Below are 25,046 nucleotides of genomic sequence, written 5' to 3'. Positions count from 1 at the left end.
CAAGCTACTGAAAACATATTATTTTAGTAGCTGAAATTCCTTCTACTAGTTTTCCCAAGTACTATGTTATTATTAATAGGACATTACCATACCCTTTATCTTTTTTAAATCATATTTCCCTTTATCCTATTTCCTCTAATGTCCTCAAGTAAACATAAATGTTTTATTAAGTTAGAATAAACCACCCAAAAACTCCTCTGTTTTTTGGCTTTTCTATATTTTCCTAAATTTTCTGTCACAGAGCTATATTGCTTTATTAATGGAAATTAATTTTAAGAACTGAGAATTACTTTTAAAACTGAATAAGGAAATTTCAAGAGCTATTAATTTCATTTGTTCTAAGGATTTAAGGTAATTTTAGGAACTTAAAGATATACAGTAGGCAAGAAAGAAACAGAAGTAGGAATATAAAATGGAGCCAGGAACAATGCCAATACTAAATTAGAATCTCAAGGCCTACAGTCTTATCACAGAAGATTACAGATTTCACTCTAAGCTTTCCAATAGACAATCCAAAAAGAGAAACTCAAATCAGAATTTATGATATTCTTAAGAAGGCTTCAAATGTGTTTTAGACTATGTAGGTCTAAACTAAATATCAAATGGATAAAATCATTAGTTATCAAGGAATGTGCTGAGTTCACATTACATGAACTATGAAATAGCTTTGAAATTTTGTTGAAACAAATTTTGTTCAATCTCTTTATTAACTGAATAAATCTTTTGTTCAATCTCTAAGACAGGTGACTAGGATTTTAATGGGTGCCTTGAACAGAGCTGTTGACAAGCCTAGAGGGAGTGTTACTGCACTCAGTGAGTTACATGTTTATATGCTAGCATCAGATGTGTGCATGCTCAGTTGAATGCAACTCTTTGCAACCCCATGGACTGTAGCCTGCCAGGCTCCTCTGTTCATGAGATATCCCAGTCAAGAATACTGGAATGGGTAGCCATTCCCTTCTCCAGGGGATCTTTCCATCCCAGTGATTGAACCTGTGTCTCCTGCATCAGCAGGTGGATTCTTTACCACTGCACCACTGAGAAGTCAGCACAGGTAGAAATATACCCATGGCCTGCAACAGAAACCACTCCTCAGAGAAGAAGAACAAAATCAAAAGCCTCTACCATAACAAGATATTCTGTACACAATCAGAAAGCAGTGCATATGAAAACAGGGAAACACAACATACTCCCAACAAACCAACCCATGAAACTCAGTGCTAAAGATGACCTGGATTTTCAAATCACCACAGATTTTTAAAATACTACTTCCACTACCAAAAAAGCTACTACAATGGTCCAGTAAGTTTAGATAAATCAACAACTGATAAACCCATGAGTAAGAAAATCCATGTTTTCTTGGACATTAATGTTGGTTTTTTAATCCGAAAACAGTATCTCAAAAGTGTCGCTAAATTTCAACTTCAAGTCAATCACAAAAAAATTCTGGATGGATCAGAGAGCTATGCATTTTGAAAAACAAAGAGCAAACATAGGTACATACACACATATATATACACAAACAAGGAACCATAAACATTATTCAGAGAAAACATAGATGAACAATGCTTAATTAAAACTGTGGAGCAGGACATCCCTTAAGACACAAAACACAAAAGTCATATAGGAAGACTGATAAATATTGACTATACCCAAATTGTAAACTTTATACAATCAAAAGACCCCATAAGTCAAAAGACACTGAGAGAAAAGGTCTACTACATAGGTAAAGAAAAAGGATTAATATCCCCCCAATAAAAAGATATGAAAACTAAAAATAGAAATCAAGATTCTACTTATTATACTGGCAAAAATTTTGGTAAAGTCTTGCTGTGAAAAAGCAGCGACTTTTAGATTAAAAAATTAGATTCTTCAAATGACCAGAACAGGTAACAGGGCTCAAGTACTTACAAGCTATATTAATGCCTATCAGAAATCCTCTATCTTGTCCTATATGGTGAAACTATATTTAAATTCTTATTGTTTTGCTTAAGAGTGACATATTTGCAAGACGACAGATTGTTTTTATAAAACAACTTGGAATAAATGTTATTCAGAATCTTAGAAAAAGCTCCTCCTACCATGTACGCGAAAATGTTTCAAGAAAAGAAACTGTGTGAACTTAACCACAGGTGTTTATTTTTAAAATACTTTTCACACCAGCAGAAAACACCCAAGGTCTCCTCCCAACCCTGTGTCCAGCCCATCCCTTGCACACAAACCTCTTTTAGTTTCCACAGTTTACCAAATTGCAATCACTGCAATTACTAAAAAATAAGAATTTTTTCCTTTTATATTTAAGACATATATAAGTATTAATCATACCTTTGATTAGCATGAGGTAACTTATGTTGCTATATTTTAGAACCACATATAAAAACTTGGTATGTTAGCCAAAGACTGATGTTTCCTATCAGTAACTTTTATTAGGATTTTTGAAAAACTGACATTAGTTCAAGGACTCCCACTGTTACCTTCTTTGACCTTTAGGAGTTGAGGAATTAAACTGATCTGAAGATCATCACACTAAAGGAAGCTGTATGGGAAATGATGTATAGCAATGTCAAAGACAGAATAAGAAAATTCAGTTATTTAAAAATCTCAAAAAAGAAAACACAGTTAAAAAATCTAAAAGGTACCTGCTCTTTGGAAGAAAAGTTATAACAAACCTAGACAGCATATTAAAAAGCTTTGCCACCAAAGGTCCATATAGTCAAAGCTATGGTTTTTCCAGTACTCATGTATGGATATGAGAAAGTGAAAGTCCTTCAGTCGGGTCCGACTCTTTGAGACCCCATGGACTAAACAGTCCATGGTACTCTCCAGGCCAGAATACTGGAGTGCGTAGCCTTTCCCTTCTCCAGAGGTTCTTCCCAACTGAGGGATCAAATACAGGTATCCTACATTGCAGGTGGATTCTATACCTGCTAAACCACATGGGAAGTCCATGGGTATGAGAGTTGGACTACAAAGAAGCTGAACACCGAAGAATTGATGCTTTTGAACTGTGGTGTTGGAGAAGACTCTTGAGAGTCCCTTGGACTGCAAGATCCAACCAATCATTCCTAAAGGAAATCAACCCTGAATATTCATTGGAAGGACTGATGCTGAGGCTGAAGATCCAATACTTTGGTCACATGATGAGAAGAGCTGACTCATTAGAAAAGACCCTGATGCTGGGAAAGATAGAAAGCAGGAGAAGAAGGGGAGGACAGAGGATGAGATGGTTGGATGGCATCACCAACTCAATGAACATGAGTTTGAGCAAGCTCTGGGAGATGGTGTGGATGGCCATTCCCTTCTCCAAGGAATCCTCTCAACTAAGAGATCAAACTGAGGTCTCTCACATTGCAGGTAGATTCTTTACTATCTGAGCCACACGGAAGCCCCCAAATTTAAACTTACTTAAATTTAAATTTCAGTAAACTTTCTTGTTATTCTCACATATTCTTATTTTAGAAAAAAATTTTTTAAAGTCTGTGGGGGTAAGGGAAAGAAAGGAAAGAGGGAGGAAAAGAGGGAGAGAGAAGGGGAGGGAAGGAGGAGAAAGAGGGAGAAGCAATCAAGAAAGAGATACATTCACAAACCTGCAAATGTTCTGATGTAATTTCTCCTGAAGTTCAATGAAGCTGTCATATCTATCTTTTGTAAACTTTATGTTTCGGAGAACCGCTGCAACAGCATACGGGCGTATTTTGGCTGTCTGAAATTCATTTTATCAGTAGAGATGGTAAATATGAAGGCTTTTCTTTGTAATAACATCTTGTAATAGAAGGTCAGCTGTCACAAACTTTTATTCAATCAACAGTAAAATACAGTGGTGATAGGAGAGGAAGTCACTGTCCTCATGGAATTTACATTTCGGCAAGATCTCTGAAAATTTACTGAATTATTGATTTAAAAAATCAACCTTTCAAGTAGTTTGCTCATAGTATTTCTACCAAAACAGCCTTTCCCCAAGAGATTTTCTTTCTAAATGTTATTAACATACCACAATTTAAATAATTATCTCAAAAGTGTTTTAAGCAAACATTTGGATGTTATTTTCCAAAATTATTCACAGAAAACAGATGCTGTCCCCTTTAACTTTTTGGTAAAAACAAAATGACAGTTTTTCAGAGCTAGAGGTTAAATATACAATGATCAAAGAAAACTACATTTGGCAGAAGGGTCAGCTCTGTCCCACCTTAGAGATACATACACACAAGGGATGTTTTTAAACGAAAAGTAAGAATTGATCCTTATTACCTCTTCTGTGATGATCAACTTCTGGATTTCTCCTTTAGGCATTACCCGTTTATACATCGGAGTCTTTATCCTAAAATATTAAAATAAATGTGTTCATTACTAATCAAAACATTTGAAACTAATTTATTCTGTGTATAGAAAGTATACAAAATGCACAGAAGTAGGACAATGGGTTAAAGTTACAGCAAATCAAATTTGGGCTGAGTATTTAAAAATAAAATCCTAACAAATATTCTAACATTTCTAGTTGTTTAAAAATGGGCTACGATGCCTCGTGGTAATGCATATTACCATCACTGGATCTCAGGAGACTAGAAAACCTTTAATTAAGCAAACTGTATGGAGGCATTTAAACATCAGCTGAGGGGCTGGATTAAATAACCTTTAACTTTTATTCCAACCATGAGAATTTGAACTTCTCAGCAAAACAGAGCTTCTTACAACACAGATGGTCTGGCCCCACCTGGACCTAATGAATCAGGATATTCAAGAGAAAGGCCTGGTAAATGGTACATTCTGAAGGTAGTTCAGGTGATTATTATATCAGGCGAGGGTGGGAATCATTGATTTAACAGTGCTTTTCAAACCTCAAGGTGCCTACAATCAACTGGTGAATTTGTTAAAGCATATATTCTGATTCAAGAGGTCTTGGGTAGAAGCAGATTCTGCAGTTCTAACAGGCTTCCAGGTGTTACAGACGCTGGTCCTTGGTCTACACTTCAGGTAGCAAAGGTTTTAAGTCATTTTCCTAATTTTCTCTCATCATAAAAATCATATGAGGTGCCTGTTAAATTCCTATCAGGCAGGTTTGGGAAACACAATGTAAGGAGACTATCCCTGACCCTAAAATATAAACATCTGGACTTCCCTGGTGGTATAGTGGATAAAAATCTGCCTGCCAGTGCAAGGGGACATGGGTTCAATCCCTGATCTGGGAAGATTCCACATGCCTTGGTGCAATTCAGCCCATGAGCCACAACTACCGAAGCCCGTACGCCTGTGCTCTACAACAAGAGACGGCGGTGGTGGTCTAGTCGGTAAGTCCTGTCTGACTCTTTCGACCCAAGAACTGTAGCCCACCAGGCTCCTCTGTCCATGGGATTTCCCAGATAAGAATACCGGAATGGGTTGCCATTTCCTTCTCCAGGATATCTTCCCAACCCAAAGATCAAACCCGCATCTCATGAAAAGCCACCACAATGAGCAGTCCACATACCACAACTAGAGTGTAGTCCCCAATCTCCATATCTAGAGGAAAGCCTGTGAACAGCAACGAAGACCCAAAGCAACCAAAGAATAAAAAATAAAATAAACATCTGATTGTTATGCAGAGAAGCAACTGAGTCAACCCTCAAATTTTAACCATCTTATTAACCAAATGCCTTATTATCACCCTTTCACCAACATCTGTCTCTCGTCTGACGGCCTCATAGTTTCAAAGTCTAGCCTATCAGCCTGAGGCTCATATTATTTTGCATCTGACAAGATAATGGGTAAGTAATCAAAAAATAATTATTTTTTTCCATGTCCATTATTTATTTAATTGGAGGCTAATTACTTTACAATATTGTGGTGGTTTTTGACACACATTCACATGAATCAGCCATGGGTGTACGTACCTGTGTTCCCCATCCTGACCCTCCCTTCCACCTCCCTCCCCATCCCATCCCTCAGGGTCATCCCAGTGCACCAGCCCTGAGCACCCTGCCTCATGCATCAAATCTGGACTGGCGATCTATTTCATATATGATAATATACATGTTTCAATGCTATTCTCTCAAATCATCCCACCCTCGCCTTTTCCCACAGAGTCCAACAGTCTGTTCTTTATAATTCTTTTTGATAGCTTTACTGTTTCACCTCTTTTTCACTTTACATATTCATCATTTTCTATACATATTACATGAAGAGTCGGAAGCGGACTTGAAAATATTCTTCATTATAAATTACAAGCTTGAAACTAGAGAAGTCAATTAACTTGCCCACAGCCGTCATGAGATCTTCAGTTTTCCAGTCAGGAAGCTCCATTTCTGAGCTTCCTCAAAATTCTTAAGAAAACAGCATATAAAGTTGCAGCCTTCTGCTTTTCTCCCAACCTTTAACCAACCCCATGAACTATCTATTCCAACTGGATTACGGAAGGAACTCACACGAACCCACTAAAGAGTTGTTAAAGAAGCCATAAAATCATTAAACCACTCCAGTTTTAAAATATGCTCCCCAAATGAAAGACTATGACTCTTTATTTCAATTTTCAAATGACTACATCTACAGGCTCCAGTCAGCTCTCCATGTAGACCCAAAGCTGTGGCTCTGTCCAACAAGCTTTTTTCTAGAAACTTAAACACGGTTGTTGATAATGGCAGGCAAAGAAAAAGAAATCCCACTTAGCCACGGGTTTAATGAATATACTCCCTTACCTTTCTTTGAAGACTTGAAGTCCTCGAACCAATCCTTCCAGACACAGCAAGTCATATCTATTGGCAGGGACGTCGATTTTGTAGAGAACAACATCAGAGGCCCCGTGGGCCTTTTCATTACCTTGTTCCTTACTTATAATTTCCTTTTCAGATGTCTAAAACAAACCCCAAAATTAAAATAAAACTAAATAAATCTAAATTTTTTCCAAAAAAGTCATTATCAGTCCTATAAAGAAGTAACTACACTATCCATCCTCTTTCCAGAGCAGCAGAAAGCTGTCTAAAGCAAGGCGTGGGCTAAACTTTGCCTACTAAACAAAAGTGTCAATGAGACAAAGTAAAGGAAATTCACCAAATAAAAGCTATGTTGGGAATTCCCTGGCGGTCCAGAGGTTAGGTCGCCACACTTTCACTGCTGAGGGCCTGGGTTCAAACCCTGGTCAGGGAACTAATACCCCACAAGCCAAGAAACAAAGAGAAAGAAAGAAAAAAGAAAAAAAAATGAAAATATATGCAACTTTTTATAAGATAATGACTCTAAAAGCTAAATCTTATGGGCACCCAAGACTAGAAGCAACATGAAAATGAGAATAATACTATAAAAGCAAACAAAAACATTTGAGGAGATCAGAAGCTGTGGTGTAAATCAGAAGGGATTCTAGGTGTATAGTCCATGGGGTTGCAAAGAGCTGGACACGACTGAGTGACTTCCACTCACTCACTCACTCACAGGTACAATGGGAAGAGGTCTAAGGACAGTAAAGGGTACAAAGCAGCAAAAGCAAAAACAAACGAGGGAGAAAGGAGAAGAAATACCACTAGAATAAATTCAGTGCAGAATAAAAAGCTTAGAATATCTCAATCACCACACTGTAGAGACTTTCTTAAAAATAATCATTGCCAAGAAGTTAAATTCTGTTCTCTCCATTTACCATGGCAGGAAACTGTCTATCTATTTATTTCCAATCAAACTCCTTAGAAGTCATACTCCAACCGCTAATGTTACCCACTAGTTATCCCCATTTAACTGGAACTCCTGTTATTTCTATCACAAATCATCTGCTAAAATAACTGATGGACTCCTATCAAAATATGTGATGTATTTTGTTTTACATGGGGCTCTCCCACTGCGACAAGGGGAGCAGTTCAAATTACTTCCCAAAGAAGTATAATCTACACTTGTATAGCATGCTGAAGAATTCACTTTCCTCAATGAGCACTATGCACCTGAGTTACACCTGAGGAATCACAGAGTCCACAGGAGGCTGGAACCGCCCAGGGCTCATAGTGCTTTTTGACTGTGGGCTCCAAGGAACACCTTCACTGGCCATCTCAAACTCAGGAGGCATACTGTGAAAATTAGGGAAAATTTAAAAATAAAAAAAGAATGTTGATGTATGGCAGAAATCAACACAATACTGTAAAACAATTATCCTTGCTTATTTAACTTATATGCAGAGTACATCATGAGAAACACTGGGCTGGAGGAAGCACAAGCTGGAATCAAGATTGCCAGGAGAAATATCAATAACCTCAGATATGCAAATGACACCACCCTTATGGCAGAAAGTGAAGAACTAAAAAGCCTCTTGATTAAAGTGAAAGAGGAGAGTGAAAAGGTTGGCTTACAGCTCAACATTCAGAAAACGAAGATCATGGCATCTGGTCCCATCACTTCACGGGAAATAGATGGGGAAACAGTGGCTGACTTTATTTTTCTGGGCTCCAAAATCACTGCAGATGGTGACTGGAGCCATGAAATTAAAAGACGCTTACTCCTTGGAAAGTTATGACCAACCTAGACACCAAGTTAAAAAGCAGAGACATAACTTTGACAACAAAGGTCCGTCTAGTCAAGGCTATGGTTTTTCCAGTAGCCATGTATGGATGTGAGAGTTGGACTACAAAGAAAGCTGAGTGCAGAAGAATTGATGCTTTTGAACTGTAGTGTTGGAGAAGACTCTTTAGAGTCCCTTGGACTTCAGGGAGATCCAACCAGTCCATCCTAAGGGAGACCAGTCTTGGGTGTTCATTGGAAAGACTGATGTTGAAGCTGAAACTCCAATACTTTGGCCACCTGATGCAAAGGGCTGACTCATCTAAAAAGACCCTGATGCTGGGAAAGATTGAGGGCAGGAGGAAAAGGGGAAGACAGAGGATGAGATGGTTGGATGGCATCACTGACTCAATGGACATGAGTTTGGGTAAACTCCAGGAGTTGGTGATGGACAGGGAGGCCTGGCGTGCTGTGGTTCATGGGGTTGCAAAGAGTCGGATACGACTGAGCGACTGAACTAAACTGGAAAATAAGTTGTTGTGTTTTTTTTAAAGAAACAAAAAAATTTAAAAAAGAAGAGGATAAAGAGCAAGGGGAAGAGAAGGGGGCAGGAGAAAAGAAATGGGGGAGAGATAGGGGAGGATATGAGAAGAGGCAGGAAAAATTAAAATTTAAACTGAGTTCCATCAAAAGGGTCAACAAAATTGCTAATGTTTTAGTGAAGGAAGATGAGTCACTTCATAGGGGTGCTGGATTTCAGGCAAGACCCCATATAAAGAAGGGGAGAAAATGTAACTAGAGATCCTTTGCAAAAAAGACACGGCTGCCTAAGCCTTCTCGCATTTTCAGTATCTCAGTTCATACAAAGATCACAGGTGATGACTGTGATCAATGCAGGTTTATCAATGCTAGAGGGATCTATGATGAGCAAAAGTTAAAGTGTTAGTCCCTCAGACGTGTCCACCTCTTTGCAACCCCATGGACTGTAGCCTGCCAGGCTCCTCTGTCCATGGGATTCTCCAGGCAAGAATACTGGAATGGGCTGCCATTTCTTCTCCAGGTCAGGGGATCGTCCTGACCCAGGGATCGAACCTGGGCCTCCTGCATTGCAGGCAGACTCTTTACTGTCTGAGCCACCAGGGAAGCCCAGCAGGATCTACAGGGATCCCTGAAAGGATCATACATGTAAACTCTTTATTTTACAGATGAAAAATAGGCCCAGAGAGGCAATGTAATGTCCATGGTTCCACAGCTAGTAAATGTGGGAGCTCAAACTATTACTTCATTTTTCTGACCTTCAGTCCAATGCTTAGATATTACAAAACCTCAAACATAATTTTGAGTTCTAATAAAATTAATATATACTATAGAAATCTCAGCTGACTTCTCAAGCATATAGATGCTCATTAACATTAAAAAATTCTTTTTTGTAACATTAGTAAAGAAGCAGCAGGAAAAATAAGACAAGACAACACAGGTTTTTGTCAGTCTGAAGGCTTTTTTTTAACCTTATAGTGTTATTATACATTGAACAGATTAAGAAGGCTTGGGGGAAAAAATAACACTAATTACCAAGAAATATTAAGTTGTCTTTTTAGTTACAAGCACAATGTCTCTAATACATAATCAATATTAGTTATCTATTTGGTAAATCAAGCTATTTTTTAAACATTTCAATCACTGTACAATCAAAAGACCAGGAAAATGTTTCAAAATCATTTTTACAAGTAATTCTTCAAAAGGCAGGAGATCATTTTACAACATCAATGTATAGAGTAATAAATGAAGAATGAATTAACACTGGACCAGGCATGGGAGGAAGGTGGGATGGGGCTCAGAGGAAAGGGAGGAGGAGGAGCCAGAGGCCAAGGAGACAGCAACTCTGGCTGAAGCTCAGTTTCCACTGCTCCCAGACCCCTTCCTGATGACTCGAGGGGACTGCATCCAAATAAAGGCATGAACCCCATCGGAGATTTTACATAAAGCAACACCTTAGAATCAGAGCTTAGTCTCATAACACAGAGAACACAGAAACCACCGGGGCCCACAAATGTTCCCTCTTAGTCTAACCGTAAGGTAATAAAGATAAAATGTAGTGAACTGAGACACAGAATATTAAGGAAATATCTAATACATACAATTTCATCAAGTTCCAGTCCAAATTCAAAACACAGTTCATCAAATTCTTCGTCAGCTAGGGGAAAAAAGAGATTACAAATTTTAATCTGTTCAGTACAAAAGCAAATAGCACATAAATATCGCATCTTTTTAACTGTCTTACACCAAACATACTAGATATCAGGCATCAGATATCACCATTTAAAAACAAAAAAAGCTTGAACAAAAACAATTAAAAAAAAAAAACTATTAAATAAAGGGCTGATTCACCTAACTAATATCAGGTATAGAATTAGATTACCTGATTGTAAGCATGGGGAGCTTACATTTACTTGGAAGAAAAACAACGTGCGAGCAGGGACCTAATGTAAAGTGGGTCCAAATCACAGATCCAACACAATGGAATCATGTCATATAAACGCTATCATTTCAAATTCTCTGAGGTGGCCTGACAGCTGGCTTTGGAGCCAGCTCAATCCGAGTTCAATTTCTGACTGTTCCACTAGTCCTGAGAGCTTGGCACCTTATGGAAACTTTCTGATTCCTATGCCTCATAAAGTAGTATTTTACAGCCATGCATGCAACTGTTGGAAAGATTTAAATGAGCTCATGCAGATAATGGGCTTCACCTTGTGTCCTGAAACACAGTAGGTCTGCAATAATTAATAGTTCTCTTCCTTACTTTTAAATTATATCTTACTCTGCTTTGCTACCTGATACATGGCATTGTCAGGATTTTCATGTTACGAAGAATGGAACACAAACCATCATTACCAGTATATTCTAGTGTTAAGCTGGTCTTAAGATTTCTGATCCTGACATTGAAGTTCAATTCAAGTTAACATTTATTGTGCATCTTCTATGAGTTGGCACTATACTAGGTGCCAGGGCTACAAAGATAAATAAAACACAATTCCTGCCATAACTACTCCTTACTTCAGTAAACAAATCAGATATGTAAATACAGATATGTTGAGTGCAAGGTACAGAGTTGGCACAAAGGAAGTCATCAACTGAGGGTCAGTAAAGACTTCACAGAAAGGAGTCCATCAGGCAGGGACCGTGGGGAGTGAGACCACAACGTGAGAAATCTGGCATGTTCCATATGAATGCTGCATGAGGCTCATGTCAGGAAGAGAGATGATGGAAGAAGTAGAGAGAAGTCAGCTCCTGATGCCAAGGGATTCACCCTCCGTCCTGCCTGAGGCGATGGGGAGTTACACTCCAGGACTTCCAGCTGGGCAACAGCATGATCAGATCTGCACTTTAGAGCAGCGGTGCCCCACCTTTTTGGCACCAGGGATCAGTTTTGTGGAAAACAATTTTTCCACAGACCTAGAAGGATGATTTAAGCACATTACATTTATCGTGTACTTTATTTCTTTTTTTATTACATCAGTGCCACCTGAGAAAAATCAGGCATTAGATACCAGAGGTTGGGGACCCCTGTTTTAAAGAATGGTGGCAGGGGACTTCCGTGGCAGCCCCAGTGGTTAAGACTGTGATCCTAACGCAGGGGACACAGGTTCGATCCCTGGTCAGGGAACTAAGATCCCAAGTGCTACATGGTGCAGCCAAAAAAAAAAAAAAAAGGAACGGTGGCAGGGTGGTAGACGAACTGGAGCAGAGAATCTACTGCAAACAAGTGAGACAGTGAGGAATTCATTAAAGCAGCAGCAGTGAGTGTGAGGGAGAAGGAAGAATGTGAGAAACGGGGAAGGTAGAATCTGTAAGGCTCAAAGGCTGACTGGGAGGTGGGAAGAGTGAGTGAGCAGGAGGCGCCTAGGATAGCTCCCAGGTCCCTGGTGGGGGTGAACGTGTAGGTGGGGGGTATCATTAACTAGGGCAGGAGGTGAAAGAGGCCCCCAGCGATCCCTCCTCCTGGTGTTTGCACCCTGTTAACTGAGGTCTCAAACGACCACATGAATGAACCTGGAAGCATACTGTCCAGCCCAGCCCAGCCCAGCCGAGCTCTGAGATGACTGCACGCCCAGCTGACAACCTGCCTGCAACCCAGTGGGAGACCCAAGGCCAGCTCTCCCAGCTACGCAGCTCCTCCCTCAATTCCTCTCTCAGAAACTGTGCGAAATAATAAAGCCGTGTCATTTTAGCCACCTACGTACTGGTGTAATCAGTGATCTAGCAGTAAATAACTAACACAGACTTTGGTCCCTGTGCTGCCGTAACAAAACCAAGAGAGGCTCTGGAGTCAGGAGGTGGGCTTTGACAGGGTAAACAAAACCTCAAGTGCCTGACAAAGCTGTTACTTGAAGCCTCAGTCTCTGACAAAGAGGCAGGTAAGATATGGAGAAAGTGAGGAAGTGTTACTGGAAACTGACAGACCCCGCATCCTTCTTATGTAGAGGCAAAGCTTAGCAACACTGTTGCTGACGGTTACTGGGACTCAAGAAAATGTACCCACTCAACAAAGTGATGGTAACTAAGTTTTCCATCCAGTGCTGACACAGTGGTTTATAATGTGAGAGAAGAGACGAGGACTAGGAAACAAAAAGGAGCCGGGACTTGATGGTTTTAAAAATTCTCAGTCTCCCCAGATGTAACAAATGCTAAGATTAAAAAATGACTTCTGAGCAAAGAGCAAATCCAGAGCATTGCCAGGGAGACATTGTCTAAAGATGAAATCAAGGGTGTGACTGTAAACTCTTGCTGCTGCTGCTACTAAGCCGCTTCAGAGACTCAGCAAAATAAAAAACACTGTTCACTCAGACAAAAGGCACTATGGATCAAGAAATGTAGGATGTGCCTCACTAATTTATTCAGTCACCCAACTGACTCTAAATAAGAGCACTGTGTCACCAGAAGCCCAAGGTACAAAACAGCTTATTTCAGAGATCCGTGGGTGGTGTGGCTTTTGACCAAGGAAGTGGAAACCAACAAAACTGACTGAAGATCCAGAGTTTTTTGTTTTGTTTTTTTTTTAAGAAATACATATGCACAAACATTGCAAGCTGGAGCTAAAAGGGACAGAAATGGGAAGAAATGAATACTCGAAAATCTGTTAGTGGGAAGAAGACTGAGAAAACCAATCAGCTGTAAAGAATCCTTTCTTTTCACCAAAAAAATAAAGTAACGCGGATCACTCAGAGGGCAGAACCAAGAGACTAGAGGGTAGGGCAGAACCAAGGACAAAGATCCCAGGCCTGAAGTTCTAATCAAGAATCTCCAACATTTACCAGCTCAGTTTCAGAACTACCATGGACCAGTAACTCCTTTGTGTCTCCCATCTTTCTCTTTTGAAGAAAAATGTCCTAGGCCTGTCTTACCACTGTATGTTAGGTGCAGGTGGAGCAGACAACCTGTCTCTTTAGTCTTTTGGATCAAGAGTAATTATACTCAAGGAGCTGTACTTCGGGAACTACACTGAAGAGCCTCGTCCGCAGCTGGACCTGATTTAGATGAAGAGACTGGGTTCTGAGCTGCTGCTGAAATGTGATGACACTTCTCGGGGCTTTGGGAGGGAGTGCATGTTGCATGGGGAGGACCATGAATCATTGGTGGCCACAGGACAGACGGGACTAGTCAGCTCCCAAACTGGCCTCCAAGAACACTTGCCTCTGGTCTTCTGGTACCAACATCCTTTGCAGTCTCCACCTGCACAGTGCCAGAACTGGTCTCTGTGACCCAGAGAATATGGCCAGGGATGGTATATCACTTCTGATACGTTAGGAAAAACTATGGCTTCTATTGTGAGCTCTCTCTTGACTATCTGCTCTCCTGGACCTCTCAGTCTGTGATAAACGAGTCACCATGTTGCAAGCAGTCCTATGGAGAGGTCAAGGTGGGAAGCACTGAAATCTCTGACCAAAACTCAGCAAGGAACTGCTGTCTGCCAACAAGCACTTGAGTGAACCTGGAATTAAGACTCTCCAGCCCATCAGACCTTGAGATGAGTATAGACCTGACACACCTTTACTACAACCAGGTGAAAGTCAGAACCACTCAGCTAAGTCACTCCCCAATCCTTGAGCCTCAGAAATATATACCAAATGACCGTTGTTTTAAGGTGCTAAATTTGAGGATTATCTATAGATAACTAAATGGTTATTGACCAAATTGTTTGGACTCATTAAAATATACTGAATCCTTTACTGAGTCCTAATTATCATACAATTTGTTTTATTCCGTTCAGCTGTATTTGACCACTTAAATGCAAGGAAGAACTAATAATAAATCATGTTTAATAATTACCTCTTAACAAAATGACACCCCTAAGTAACTACATCTTTGGGGTTTATATGATATACAGAAGTGGCTCTGGCAGCATTGCAAGCAATTAACACCAAGGCAGGACTAGGCCCAGAATTGAAGAACCGTGAAAACAAATCATTTAACAAGAAAACGAGTGGCAAGAGGAAAACATCTTAACAGAAAGGCGATAAAAAAAAAGATGGACTAAGGAGACAAAACTGCCCCAGAAGAGCAAAATGAATAGAATAAAAGCAGCTTGAGGGATTCCCTGATGGCTCAGTGGTACAGAATCCAACCTTAATTTAATTAACTTTTAAAAGATTAAGAAGACGTAAAATATAAATAATGGTGAGTTTTATTCCTGAACTGAAGTACACCAACATCAGTCTTCCTGAGTGAAACTTTAATGAGCCAGCAGTCAACAGATATTTATGACTAATCAAGTTTACCTGGTATCTCTCAATATGAAGTAAAGGGAGAGGGCATCTAGAGAATAAAACATCAGATGGTGGTAAATAGGCTATAAATCTTACCATTTTTTAAAACCTAGATTATTTCTTACTTTCCCAGATATGGATATCCAAGTGGGAATTTACCACAGTTGTCCTGAACAAATTTTGCTACATACCACCTTGTGTAATTCAGATGTATCATAAACAATTAATGAGAATACGGTTTAGAAGGATGGGTAAGAAATATAAAAAAGCACAGCATGAAATAAACAGTGTAGAGAATAAGAGCCCCGTTTAGAGGACAAGAGCATTACATCTATTTTCAGGGACTTAGGGCAAAACACCAGGCTTTCCAGGGGGCTCAGTGGTAAAGATTCCACCTGCCAGTGCGGGAGACTCAGGATCCACCCCTGGGTGCGGAAGATCCCCTGGAGAAGGAAATGGCAACCCACCTCCCAGGATTCTTGCTCGGGAAATCCCATGGACAGAGGAGGCTGGAGGGCTACAGTCCATGGGGAAGCAAAAGAGTCAGGCAAGACTTAGCGACTAAACAACAAGGACAAAAGACTAGGGAGAATAACACTTTAAGAATACAGGTAACCCTTGAAGGAGGCAGGGATCTGGGGTCGAATCCCTCCACCAGGTCCGAAATCTCTGTATAACTTACAGTTGGCCCTCCTGCGGTCTGCACGGGAGGATTCAACAACCACAAATTATGTAGAACTTCAGTATTTACTGCTGAAAATAAAACCTTCTATAAGTGGACCCGCTCAGTTCAAACTTGGACTGTTCAAGGCTTAGCTGCACCACAGTATCTAAAAGTACACCTGAAGAGCTTTTAGTTTTTAAAAGCTAACTTTATTTCCACAGTAGTATCTTATTGTAGAGAGCAGTACCTGAGGGGGTTGCTATATTGAGCCCTTGAACTAAAAACAGCTCTCACAAACCAATTATCACACTCGTTACACAAGCTGATAACATTGGACACGGCAGATGTCACTCCAACTGCTACATGTATAGGGTAATTGGTAAGTGTACTTTATATTCCCCCTTTTTTCAGTGGCAGTGTTTTTTTAAAACTGAAGAGATGAAGGGCAGCCTAAAGACTAGGTCCTCCGAGTCGACTCCTCGTCACTCAGGGCTACCACCTAATTAATGTTTTTCCAAATACTATCTTTTTTGTTTCCCTGTTAGCATTTAACAGTATCCAAACCAGCACAGTTACTAAGCTGGTTTTATTATCTGCCCCTTTCATCAGAAATGTGACCGTGGCGGACTTTAGGCGCCCTGTGCACCGCTGTATTCCCAAAACGCCAAGAACAATACATGGGACATAACCGGAGTTAGGTAAACGTGAATAAAATAAAACTAGGACGGAAAGCAAGCTGTCCCTCCTGCTCCTGCTCACAAATGGAACTCCCAGAGTGCTCTTCTTGCACTGGCTACACTTGGAATGCCATCCGGAGCTTCATTCTTGTTCTACCCCCTGGCATCAGGTACGCCGGAGGCGCTCCGTAAGAGACCCGTGAATGAATGACACTGCGAGCCCAGCACGTGCGGGTGCTGCCCTGACAGCCGCGGCAAACTCTGTTCCCAAAGGCTACAAACGCGGTTGGCCTACCCTAGCTGGACCCCGAACGCCCGAGGCCAAAACCTGCGCGCAGCATAAACGTGGCCACAATGCCTTTTTGCAAGAGGGTCCCAGCCTCCGAGGAGAGGCGCAGAGTACAGGCTACGGGGCGCGCACTCACTGTAGGTCCGGCCCAGGGCTCGGAAGAGCAGATCTCGCTTCACGCTAACAGTCGGCATGGCGAATCCGGCCCACTGCGCCTGCGCAGAGCGCGGGCCCGGGCTCGGCGACCGGTCTGTGTATAGGACCCGACCCTTCCGTGCGGGCTGTCTTAAATATTGCCAGTCTAATTCTCACAGTTCCTCCTCTCTACTTTCATTTGAAAGCAGGTGAGTTGCCACCATGAAGCTCATTAAATCTAATTCGTTGGGAGAATAAACTGGAGGCCGAAAAAGGTGACATACTTGGATAGAATGGGCGAGGGTTTGATAGGCAGTAAGATGAACACCCCGCGAAAGTCCTCACGCCTTCAACACTTTACGGAAGGAGGACAGCCAGCTAGGTGGGCGGGGCGAAGGGGGGGCGAGTGCGTGGAGGAGGCGGGACCTAGAGATGGAGACGCCTCTTGGGAGGGAGTGAGACTGTGAGAAGGTGAGGTCTCGGGCAGCTCCAGGTGGCACTAGGGATAAAGAGCCTTCCTGCCAGTGCAGCAGAGCTGAGACTTAGGTTCCATCCCTGGATGGGGAAAATCCTCTGGACGAGGGCGCGGAAACAAACCCTCTCCAGTATCTTGTCTGGAGAATCCCACAGACAGAGGAGCCTGGCGGGCTACAATCCATGGGGTCGCAGAGTCAGACACGACTGACGCTTATTAGCAGGCAGCCGGGACTGCGTGATGTGCAAACCCAAGTAGCGAGAGCCAAACTGTTAGCGCTTCTGCTTTTATTTCATTCTTTAGACCCTAATGCTGGGAAAAATTGAAGGCGGGAGGAGGAGGGGACGACAGAGGATGAGATGGTTGGATGGCATCACCGACTCAATGGGCATGAGTTTGAGTAAACTCCGAGAGTTGGTGATAGACTGGGAGGCCTGGCGTGCTGCAATTCACGGGGTCACGAAGAGTCGGACACGACTGAGCGACTGAACTGAAACTAAAAAACTCTCTTACACCCTACTACGTGTTCCAGCTGTGCTTTGGCCCTTATCGCAGCCGTATTAGGGAGGCTTCCTTAGAAACCATTTTTTAAAAGCGGAAACGGACTGACATGTACTCGGTTTCTATTGGCAGATGCTGTGCGAAGTCCTTTGCCGGCCTTGCAGATCTCCTTCTAACAACATTCGGTGTAATCGGCAGCATAACAGCCATCAAATGTTCCAGGCTCTAGTGCCTGGAACCTGTAAATGTTACCTTAAATGGAAACAGTCCTTTTAGATAGTTAAGATTTTCGAGATGGAGAACCTATCCCGGATTATAAATTCAGTTCAGTTCAGTCGATTAGTCTTAGTCGTGTCCGACTCTTTGCGACCCCATGAATCGCAGCACACAGGCCTCCCTGTCCATCACCATCTCCCGGAGTTCACTCAGACTCACGTCCATCGAGTCGGTGATGCCATCCAGCCATCTCATCCTCTGTCGTCCCCTTTTCCTCCTGCCCACAATTCCTCCCAGCATCAGCGTCTTTTCCAATGAGTCAACTCTTCACATGAGGTGGCCAAAGTACTGGAATTTCAGCTTTAGCATCATTCCTTCCAAAGAACACCCAGGACTGATCTCCTTTAGAATGGACTAGTTGGATCTTGATTCTAAGAATAGGCCCTAAATGCAATCACATGTATTATTATAAGAGGAATGTCTAGGCAGTTTGAGTGCCAGTTGGAAAAGAATTTCCAGACACAGTATTTCAGAAGGGATTTTCTTGAGAATAAGAGTGGAGAAAATGAGGGCGCTGCTAGCACAGTGGACTGGGAGCTGTTAGAACAGCTACAGCATCCCTGCTCAAGGGAGAGTGGATGCTTTTCCTGGGTTAATAGCCAATTTTTATAGCCTCAAGACAGAAGTTCTGCTGGAAGGGTGACATAGGTGATTGGTCAGAGTGCTATAGGGTGAGCACTGGGGTGGGCATTTTAGCCTAAAATGGGATCAGGAAGCTTGTTGGTGGTGGTGATTGGTGGCCAGGGAGGAGGCTTTTGGTAAGGGTTACAAAGGGGCTTGCATGCTAAGTCACTTAAGTCATGTCCAAACGTGTGGAACGATATAGACTGTAGCCTGCAGGTTGCTCTATCCATGGGATTCTCCAGGGAAGAATACTGAAGGGTCCAACTCTGTGGGTTGCTATGCCCTCCTCCAGGGGATCTTTCCAACTCAGGATGTGAACCCAAGTCTTCTATGTCTCCTGAGTTGGCAGATGGGTTCTTTACCACTAGCACCACCTGGGAAGCCCCACAAAGGGGCTTAGTCAGATCCAGAGGTGACCTTGGTTCTGGGGTCCACTTAAATGGCATTGGTGAAATGCTTAGCACCTGTGGCCTTGGGGCAGGACTCTGTGAAGAAGTTAGAGGAACATTTAAGATTAAGTAAAACAGAAGAGAGGAAGCAGCATAACCATGGGGGATGAGGGATACAGCCACAATCCAGGGAATGCCAGGAACCACCAGAAATGGAAGAGATGAGTAAGACTTCTCCCATAGCCTTCAGGAGCAGCCCTGGAATGTCTCTAGACACTTTAATTTGGGCCCAGTGAACCTGGAATTCTGGACTTTTGGACTTGTGCCCCTCAGATCTATTAGTTCAGTTCAGTCGCTAAGTTGTGTCCAACTCTTTGCATGGACCGCAGCACACCAGGCCTCCCTTCCATCACCAACTCCCAGAGTTTACCCAAACTCGTGTCCATTGACTCAGTGATGCCATCCAACCATCTCATCCTCTGTCATCCCCTTCTCCTGCTACCTTCAATCTTTCCCAGCATCAGGGTCTTTTCAAACAAGTCAGCTCTTCACATCAGGTGGCTAAACTGCTTACTAACTGAGACCTTAGACCAATTGCTGAATACTGATAAGCCTTCACTTCTCATGAAATGAGAATAATAATATCTACTGCATAGGTATACCATAGGATGGTTGTACAAATTTTAATAGAAGCAGATCATGCTATGAACAGGGCTTCCCAGGTGGTGCTAGTGGTAAAGAATCTACTTGCCAGTGGAAGTGACACAAGAGACTCAGGTTTAACCCCTGGGTCAGGAAGATTCCCTGGAAGAGGGAATGGCAACCCACTCCAATATTCTTGCTGGAACATCCCATGGACAGAGAAGCCCGGCAGTGACAGTTCAAGAAACCACAAAGAGACACAACCGAGTGACTGAGCATACACATCACACACTTGGTACACTGGGAACACTTGACCAGTATTAACTCTCATGGCCTCTTCTACCTCCTACACTACCCTTTCTCTATATTCAGTGTGGGGTACCCTCTAGACGTATGTCTTTAGTGGTCTTCTCCCTGAAATATCTTCCACTTCTTCACCTAAACAGATATGGCTGTCATTCTAGCGTCCAACCGACCTCTCGCCTCTGCATATCTCTTGCTGGTTTCTCAACAGGCTGGCATGACATACTCAAAACCTATACTTTCCACTCACCACAAAAGTTGTTCTTCCCCATGTTCTTCCTATCTTTTTCAGAGTCATGAGCATCCACCGAGTTGTCCAAGCCAGAAATACTGAAGTCAGTTTAACTCTTTTCTCTTCTAATAGGTTATGATTGAGGCAACTTGGGATAATCTGCTCAGCATTCCTTATTTCTCTCCACACAGGGTAAACCTTTGAGTCACCACATTAAAGCAATGGGACACTGTATCTCATGCCAGTGAATTGGTCCAGGGGTAAACAGCTGAAGTAAGCTGAATTTTGGACTTGGAACCACGAGGGACTGAGGTTCTTTTTTTTTTTTTTAATGGTGGAAACAGCAAGATGCAAGGCTAAAGCTATTGGTGTTTCTGTATGTTCTCTGTATGTTTTCCATCATACAGAGAAAACTAATCAGTAATAAGCTAAAATGATATTGACACGAAGAAAAGATAGCGGAGAGAGACCTAGAAGGACTGAAATCCCTGGTTATTCATAAGACTCAAGTGTCTCCCTCCTCTTCCTGAAACTTGATTGCTCACCTGAATGAAGTTCAGAAGGATGAAAGCTTGGAGTGTAAGGGTCAGAGGAGGATTACAGCTGAGACTCGAGAGGTGAGCGTGTGTGTGTGTGTGTGTGTGTGTGTGTGTGTGTGCATGCTCAGTCCTGTCTGACTCTGTGACCCCATGAACTGTAGCCCGCCAGGCTCCTCTGTCCATGGGATTTCCCAGGCAAGACTATTGGAGTGTGTTACCTTTTCCTTCTCCAGGGGATCTTCCTGATCCAAGGATCAAACCCACATCTCCTGCATTTGAAGGCAGATTCTTTTCCTTTGAGCCATCAGGGAAGCCCTAAGCTGTAAATAGAGGCCCTATAATGCAGAGTCTTAAACTACTTGAAAGAGTTTGGAGTTTAAAAGCAATGGAAGAAACTGAAAGGTTTTAAGCAGAAAAATGACATGATTAACTTGGTATTTTCTTCAGTTCACTTTGGATACATTGTGGAGAAGGGATTAGGGATGGTAGACCAAGGGGCAAAACTCAAGCCATGGAAATCACTTAGGAGATTACAATAATCCAAGGAGAAATGACAACAGCCAGGATTAGGGAAATAGCATATGTGGGGGGAGGGAAAGTAACAATATTAACAATAGACCAGAGGAACTAACAGGTCATATATCAAGGAGCCATGAAAAACCAGAAAGATACAAACATGAGTGAAAGTCCATCCATTGGATTGGATGTTCTTGGAAACTTAAAGTGAATAATGGAGTTTGCTTTGCCATACCTCCAAGGACACTGTTGTTTACGTGGCTGACAGCTTCTTTCAAGAGCCTGTCCGGACCCAGATCAGTGGCAGTGAGCCTTCCTAGTGGCTTTCTCCTAGATTCTCCCTTGTTTTGGTTGCTGGGCCCCCAAATAGGTTCCCAGACCACATGCAAACTAAAGTGTGGAGTGGATTATGAGAAAAGAAAGGACATTTAATGAACATTAGTGATTACCATAATAATTTCTAATTCATGGGGCTTCCTCTGTACCTCAGTCAGTAAAGAATCTGCTTGCAATGCAGGAATCTGGGTTCAATTCCTGGGTTGGGAAGATTTCCTGGAGAAGGAAATGGCAACCCACTCCAATATTCTTGCCTGGAGAATCCCATGGACAGAGGAGCCTGGTGGGCTACAGTCCATGGGGTTGCAAGAGTAGGACACGATTTAGTGACTAAACCACCATCACCACCAATTGTTCATAGTATTACAATAATTTAAACCATCAACTATGGAAGCGCCTACTAGGGCAAATCATATATTAACATTAACTAATGGAAAGATAACAATTGAACTTATATCAGTGGGACTTTCAAAGGAGAATGTGAAAGAAAAGAATAGTATATAGAGTGTGAGAACTTGTACATGCCTATAATTTATTATAATGTGCTCAGTTGTGTCCAACTCTTTGTGACACATGTGTCCTCTGTCCATGGAATTTTCCAGGCAAGAATATTGGAGTGGGTTACCATTTCTTTCTCCAAGGGATCTTCCCAACCGAGGGATCAAATCCACATCTCTTACATCTCCTGCACTGGCAGGCAGGTTCTTTACCACTAGCACCACCTGAGAACTTGTATGTGCCTACAGCAACAAGAAAATACAGAGAAAGGAAACCTTTGCAACATTATCATGGGGTGGCTACAAAGTTTCACTCTCTTGGGCAAGACTCCTGAAACTTTGCTCAGAACAAACATACTCCAGCCCTGTTGGACTGATAAAATAATTCATTGAGAAGATAGTAAAAAAGCAGAGGCTCCTAAGCAAGTTTCTTGAACTTTGTTCAAAAGAGCATTGAAAATATAACTGCTTAAAGGACATTCCACTGCAATTGCCATAGTGATGGTCCTCTGTTTGACTTTAACCTGAGCTGGTCACTCTTAATGAATTATGGTAACTGTGATAGCTGAGTTTCTTGTGTGTACTGTGTGTGTAAATAAGAGAGAAATATTTACCTTTATGATGAATGTACTTTATGAAAACCAGAACAGTGAGCTAAACTGTCCACTTTCATGACTCTAGAGAAAAGGCAGTTTCCTTTCCTAATAATAGGAACATTTTAACTTAAATTATAGTAAAATGTCACATTATAGAAAAACATTGCATCTTCTTGCTAGTTCAGTTCAATTTAGTCACTCAGTCGTGTCTGACTCTTTGCAACCCCATGAACCACAGCACACCAGGCCTCCCTGTCCATCACCAGTTCCCGGAGTCTACCCAAACCCATGTCCATTGAGTCAGTGATGCCATCCAGCCATCTCATCCTGTTGTCCCCTTCTCCTCTTGCCCTTAATATTTCCCAGCATCAGGTCTTTTCAAAATTTTCTTGCTAGTAGAAGTTAGCTATTGTCAAATGCACAGGAAACAAAACAAAGAAGTTATTTTAGTTACTCATTTTCAAGGGCAGACTATTGTAACCTATGATGCAATCTGAACTGTCACCTTCTCATTCCTTAATTAAAGATAAAACCTGGAAAGAGGAACCACACTTGGTTGCTGGAATCTCAGATCTTCAAGTTGGACAGCTGATTTCCAACACAATGGCCACCTCAGGATTTACCATGGCAAAGCTGCTTTATAAATTTTTGTTGAATTATTGAAAAGTTATACATGTTTTATTCACTTATATACCCAATGCCAAGCACATAGAATATGACTGGCAAATAACTATTGACTGAATGAATAACTAACCCTAATCCAAACTATGACAAATTTGGCCCTCTGCATTCTTCCACTTGCTCTTCAGTGATTTGTTCCTTGGTTTCAACAACATTCCCTTCCTTCCTTGTGATATCGTTTGAGGAGGAGCCTAGTATGGCAGTTCTTTGCTCAGGTTCTAGAAACAGACAAACCCATTTTCAAACAACAGAAACTCACTTCTACTACCTACTAGGTGAACAACTAGTTTGACCTCTAGCCTCACTTTCTTTACTGGTAAAAGGAATAATAGTATTACCCTGGAGAGCTGTTATGAGGCTTAAAGCAAACACAGCATATGAAGCATGTAGCCCAGTAGCTGGAGAGATGCTGGTTCAATGGTAAAGAATCCTCCTGCCAGTGCAGGAGATGCAAGAGACGCAGGTTAGACCCCTGGGTCAGGAAGATCCCCTGGATAAGGAAATGGCAACCCACTCCAGTATTCTTGCCTGGAGAATCCCCTGGACACAGAAGCCTGGCAGACTACAGTCCATAAGGTCTCAGAGAGTCAGACACGATTGGGCGCACATGCACGACAATGACAGAACCTGGTCAGCACTGAGTCAAGTTGAAACATCACATACAGTTACTTAACTGCAGCCCTGTTTAAGCTGTGTATTTCTCCAAATATTAAATGACCCACTACTACCACCCCACCGCCACCACACACACACACACACACACATGCACAAAGTGGTTTTCAACCCATTTTGCCAGTCCCTTGGAGATTCTGAATGGGACAAAGTAGGTGATAACAAAATAATTAACCCCATTTGGGTACTGTAAAACAGGAAGAGTGTGGGAGACTCCTCTAAGTTAATGATTACTCAAGAAAGTAGGTTTGGGCTTCTGTGGTGGCTCAGCAGGAAAGAATACAAAGGCCAATGCAGGAGACATGGGTCGAAACCCTGGTCCAGGAAGATCCCACATGCCTCAGAGCAACTAAGACTGCACTCCCCAACAAGGGAAACCACAAAAATGAGAAGACAGCACACCATGACCAGAGAGTAGCTCCCGCTCACTGCAACTAGGGAAAAGCCTTCACAGCAACAGAGACCCAGCACAGCCAAAAATAAATAAATAAAATTATTAAAGAAGAAAGAAAAGAGAAAGCAGGTTTGCTTAAGTACAAAATCAAGCAGAGTTGATTAACAACAAGACCATGCAAGAGAAACACGAGATATGCCCCCAAACAATAACACAATGGTGGCATGAGACCCACATCCTGCCCAGTGGGCTCAGTAAGCTAGGACACACTCTCTGTACATATTAAAAACAATAATTTGTGAACCTAGCTTGACAGGTAGGGACACCAAAACTCCCCTTCTCAGCCTGGAGTAGGAACTGATGATGGAAGCATGATGCCTACTCAAGAAAGACAAAGAA

At 41.9% G+C, this 25,046-nt stretch overlaps 1 protein-coding gene across 1 annotated transcript in view; it reads right to left on the bottom strand.

Moving 5' to 3' along the window:
- Positions 1–17,072, bottom strand: part of FARSB (phenylalanyl-tRNA synthetase subunit beta) — a 71,237-nt gene extending 54,165 nt beyond the window's left edge. The window contains exons 1-5 of the mRNA XM_040228488.1: positions 16,976–17,072; positions 10,584–10,639; positions 6,669–6,823; positions 4,249–4,318; positions 3,588–3,703 (exon numbers count right to left, since the gene is read on the bottom strand). Of these exons, the coding sequence (XP_040084422.1) occupies positions 3,588–3,703; positions 4,249–4,318; positions 6,669–6,823; positions 10,584–10,639; positions 16,976–17,033 (455 nt within the window). The 5' untranslated portion in view covers positions 17,034–17,072. The remainder of the gene's footprint in view (positions 1–3,587; positions 3,704–4,248; positions 4,319–6,668; positions 6,824–10,583; positions 10,640–16,975) is intronic.
- Between the last annotated feature and the right edge of the window lie 7,974 nt (positions 17,073–25,046).

The sequence above is a fragment of the Oryx dammah genome, unplaced genomic scaffold (assembly GCF_014754425.2).
Source record: "Oryx dammah isolate SB20612 unplaced genomic scaffold, SCBI_Odam_1.1 HiC_scaffold_27, whole genome shotgun sequence".
Classification (NCBI taxonomy): domain Eukaryota; kingdom Metazoa; phylum Chordata; class Mammalia; order Artiodactyla; family Bovidae; genus Oryx; species Oryx dammah.
The sequence above is the reverse complement of the archived record's forward strand: the minus strand, read 5'-3'. Positions and strand labels throughout refer to the sequence as shown.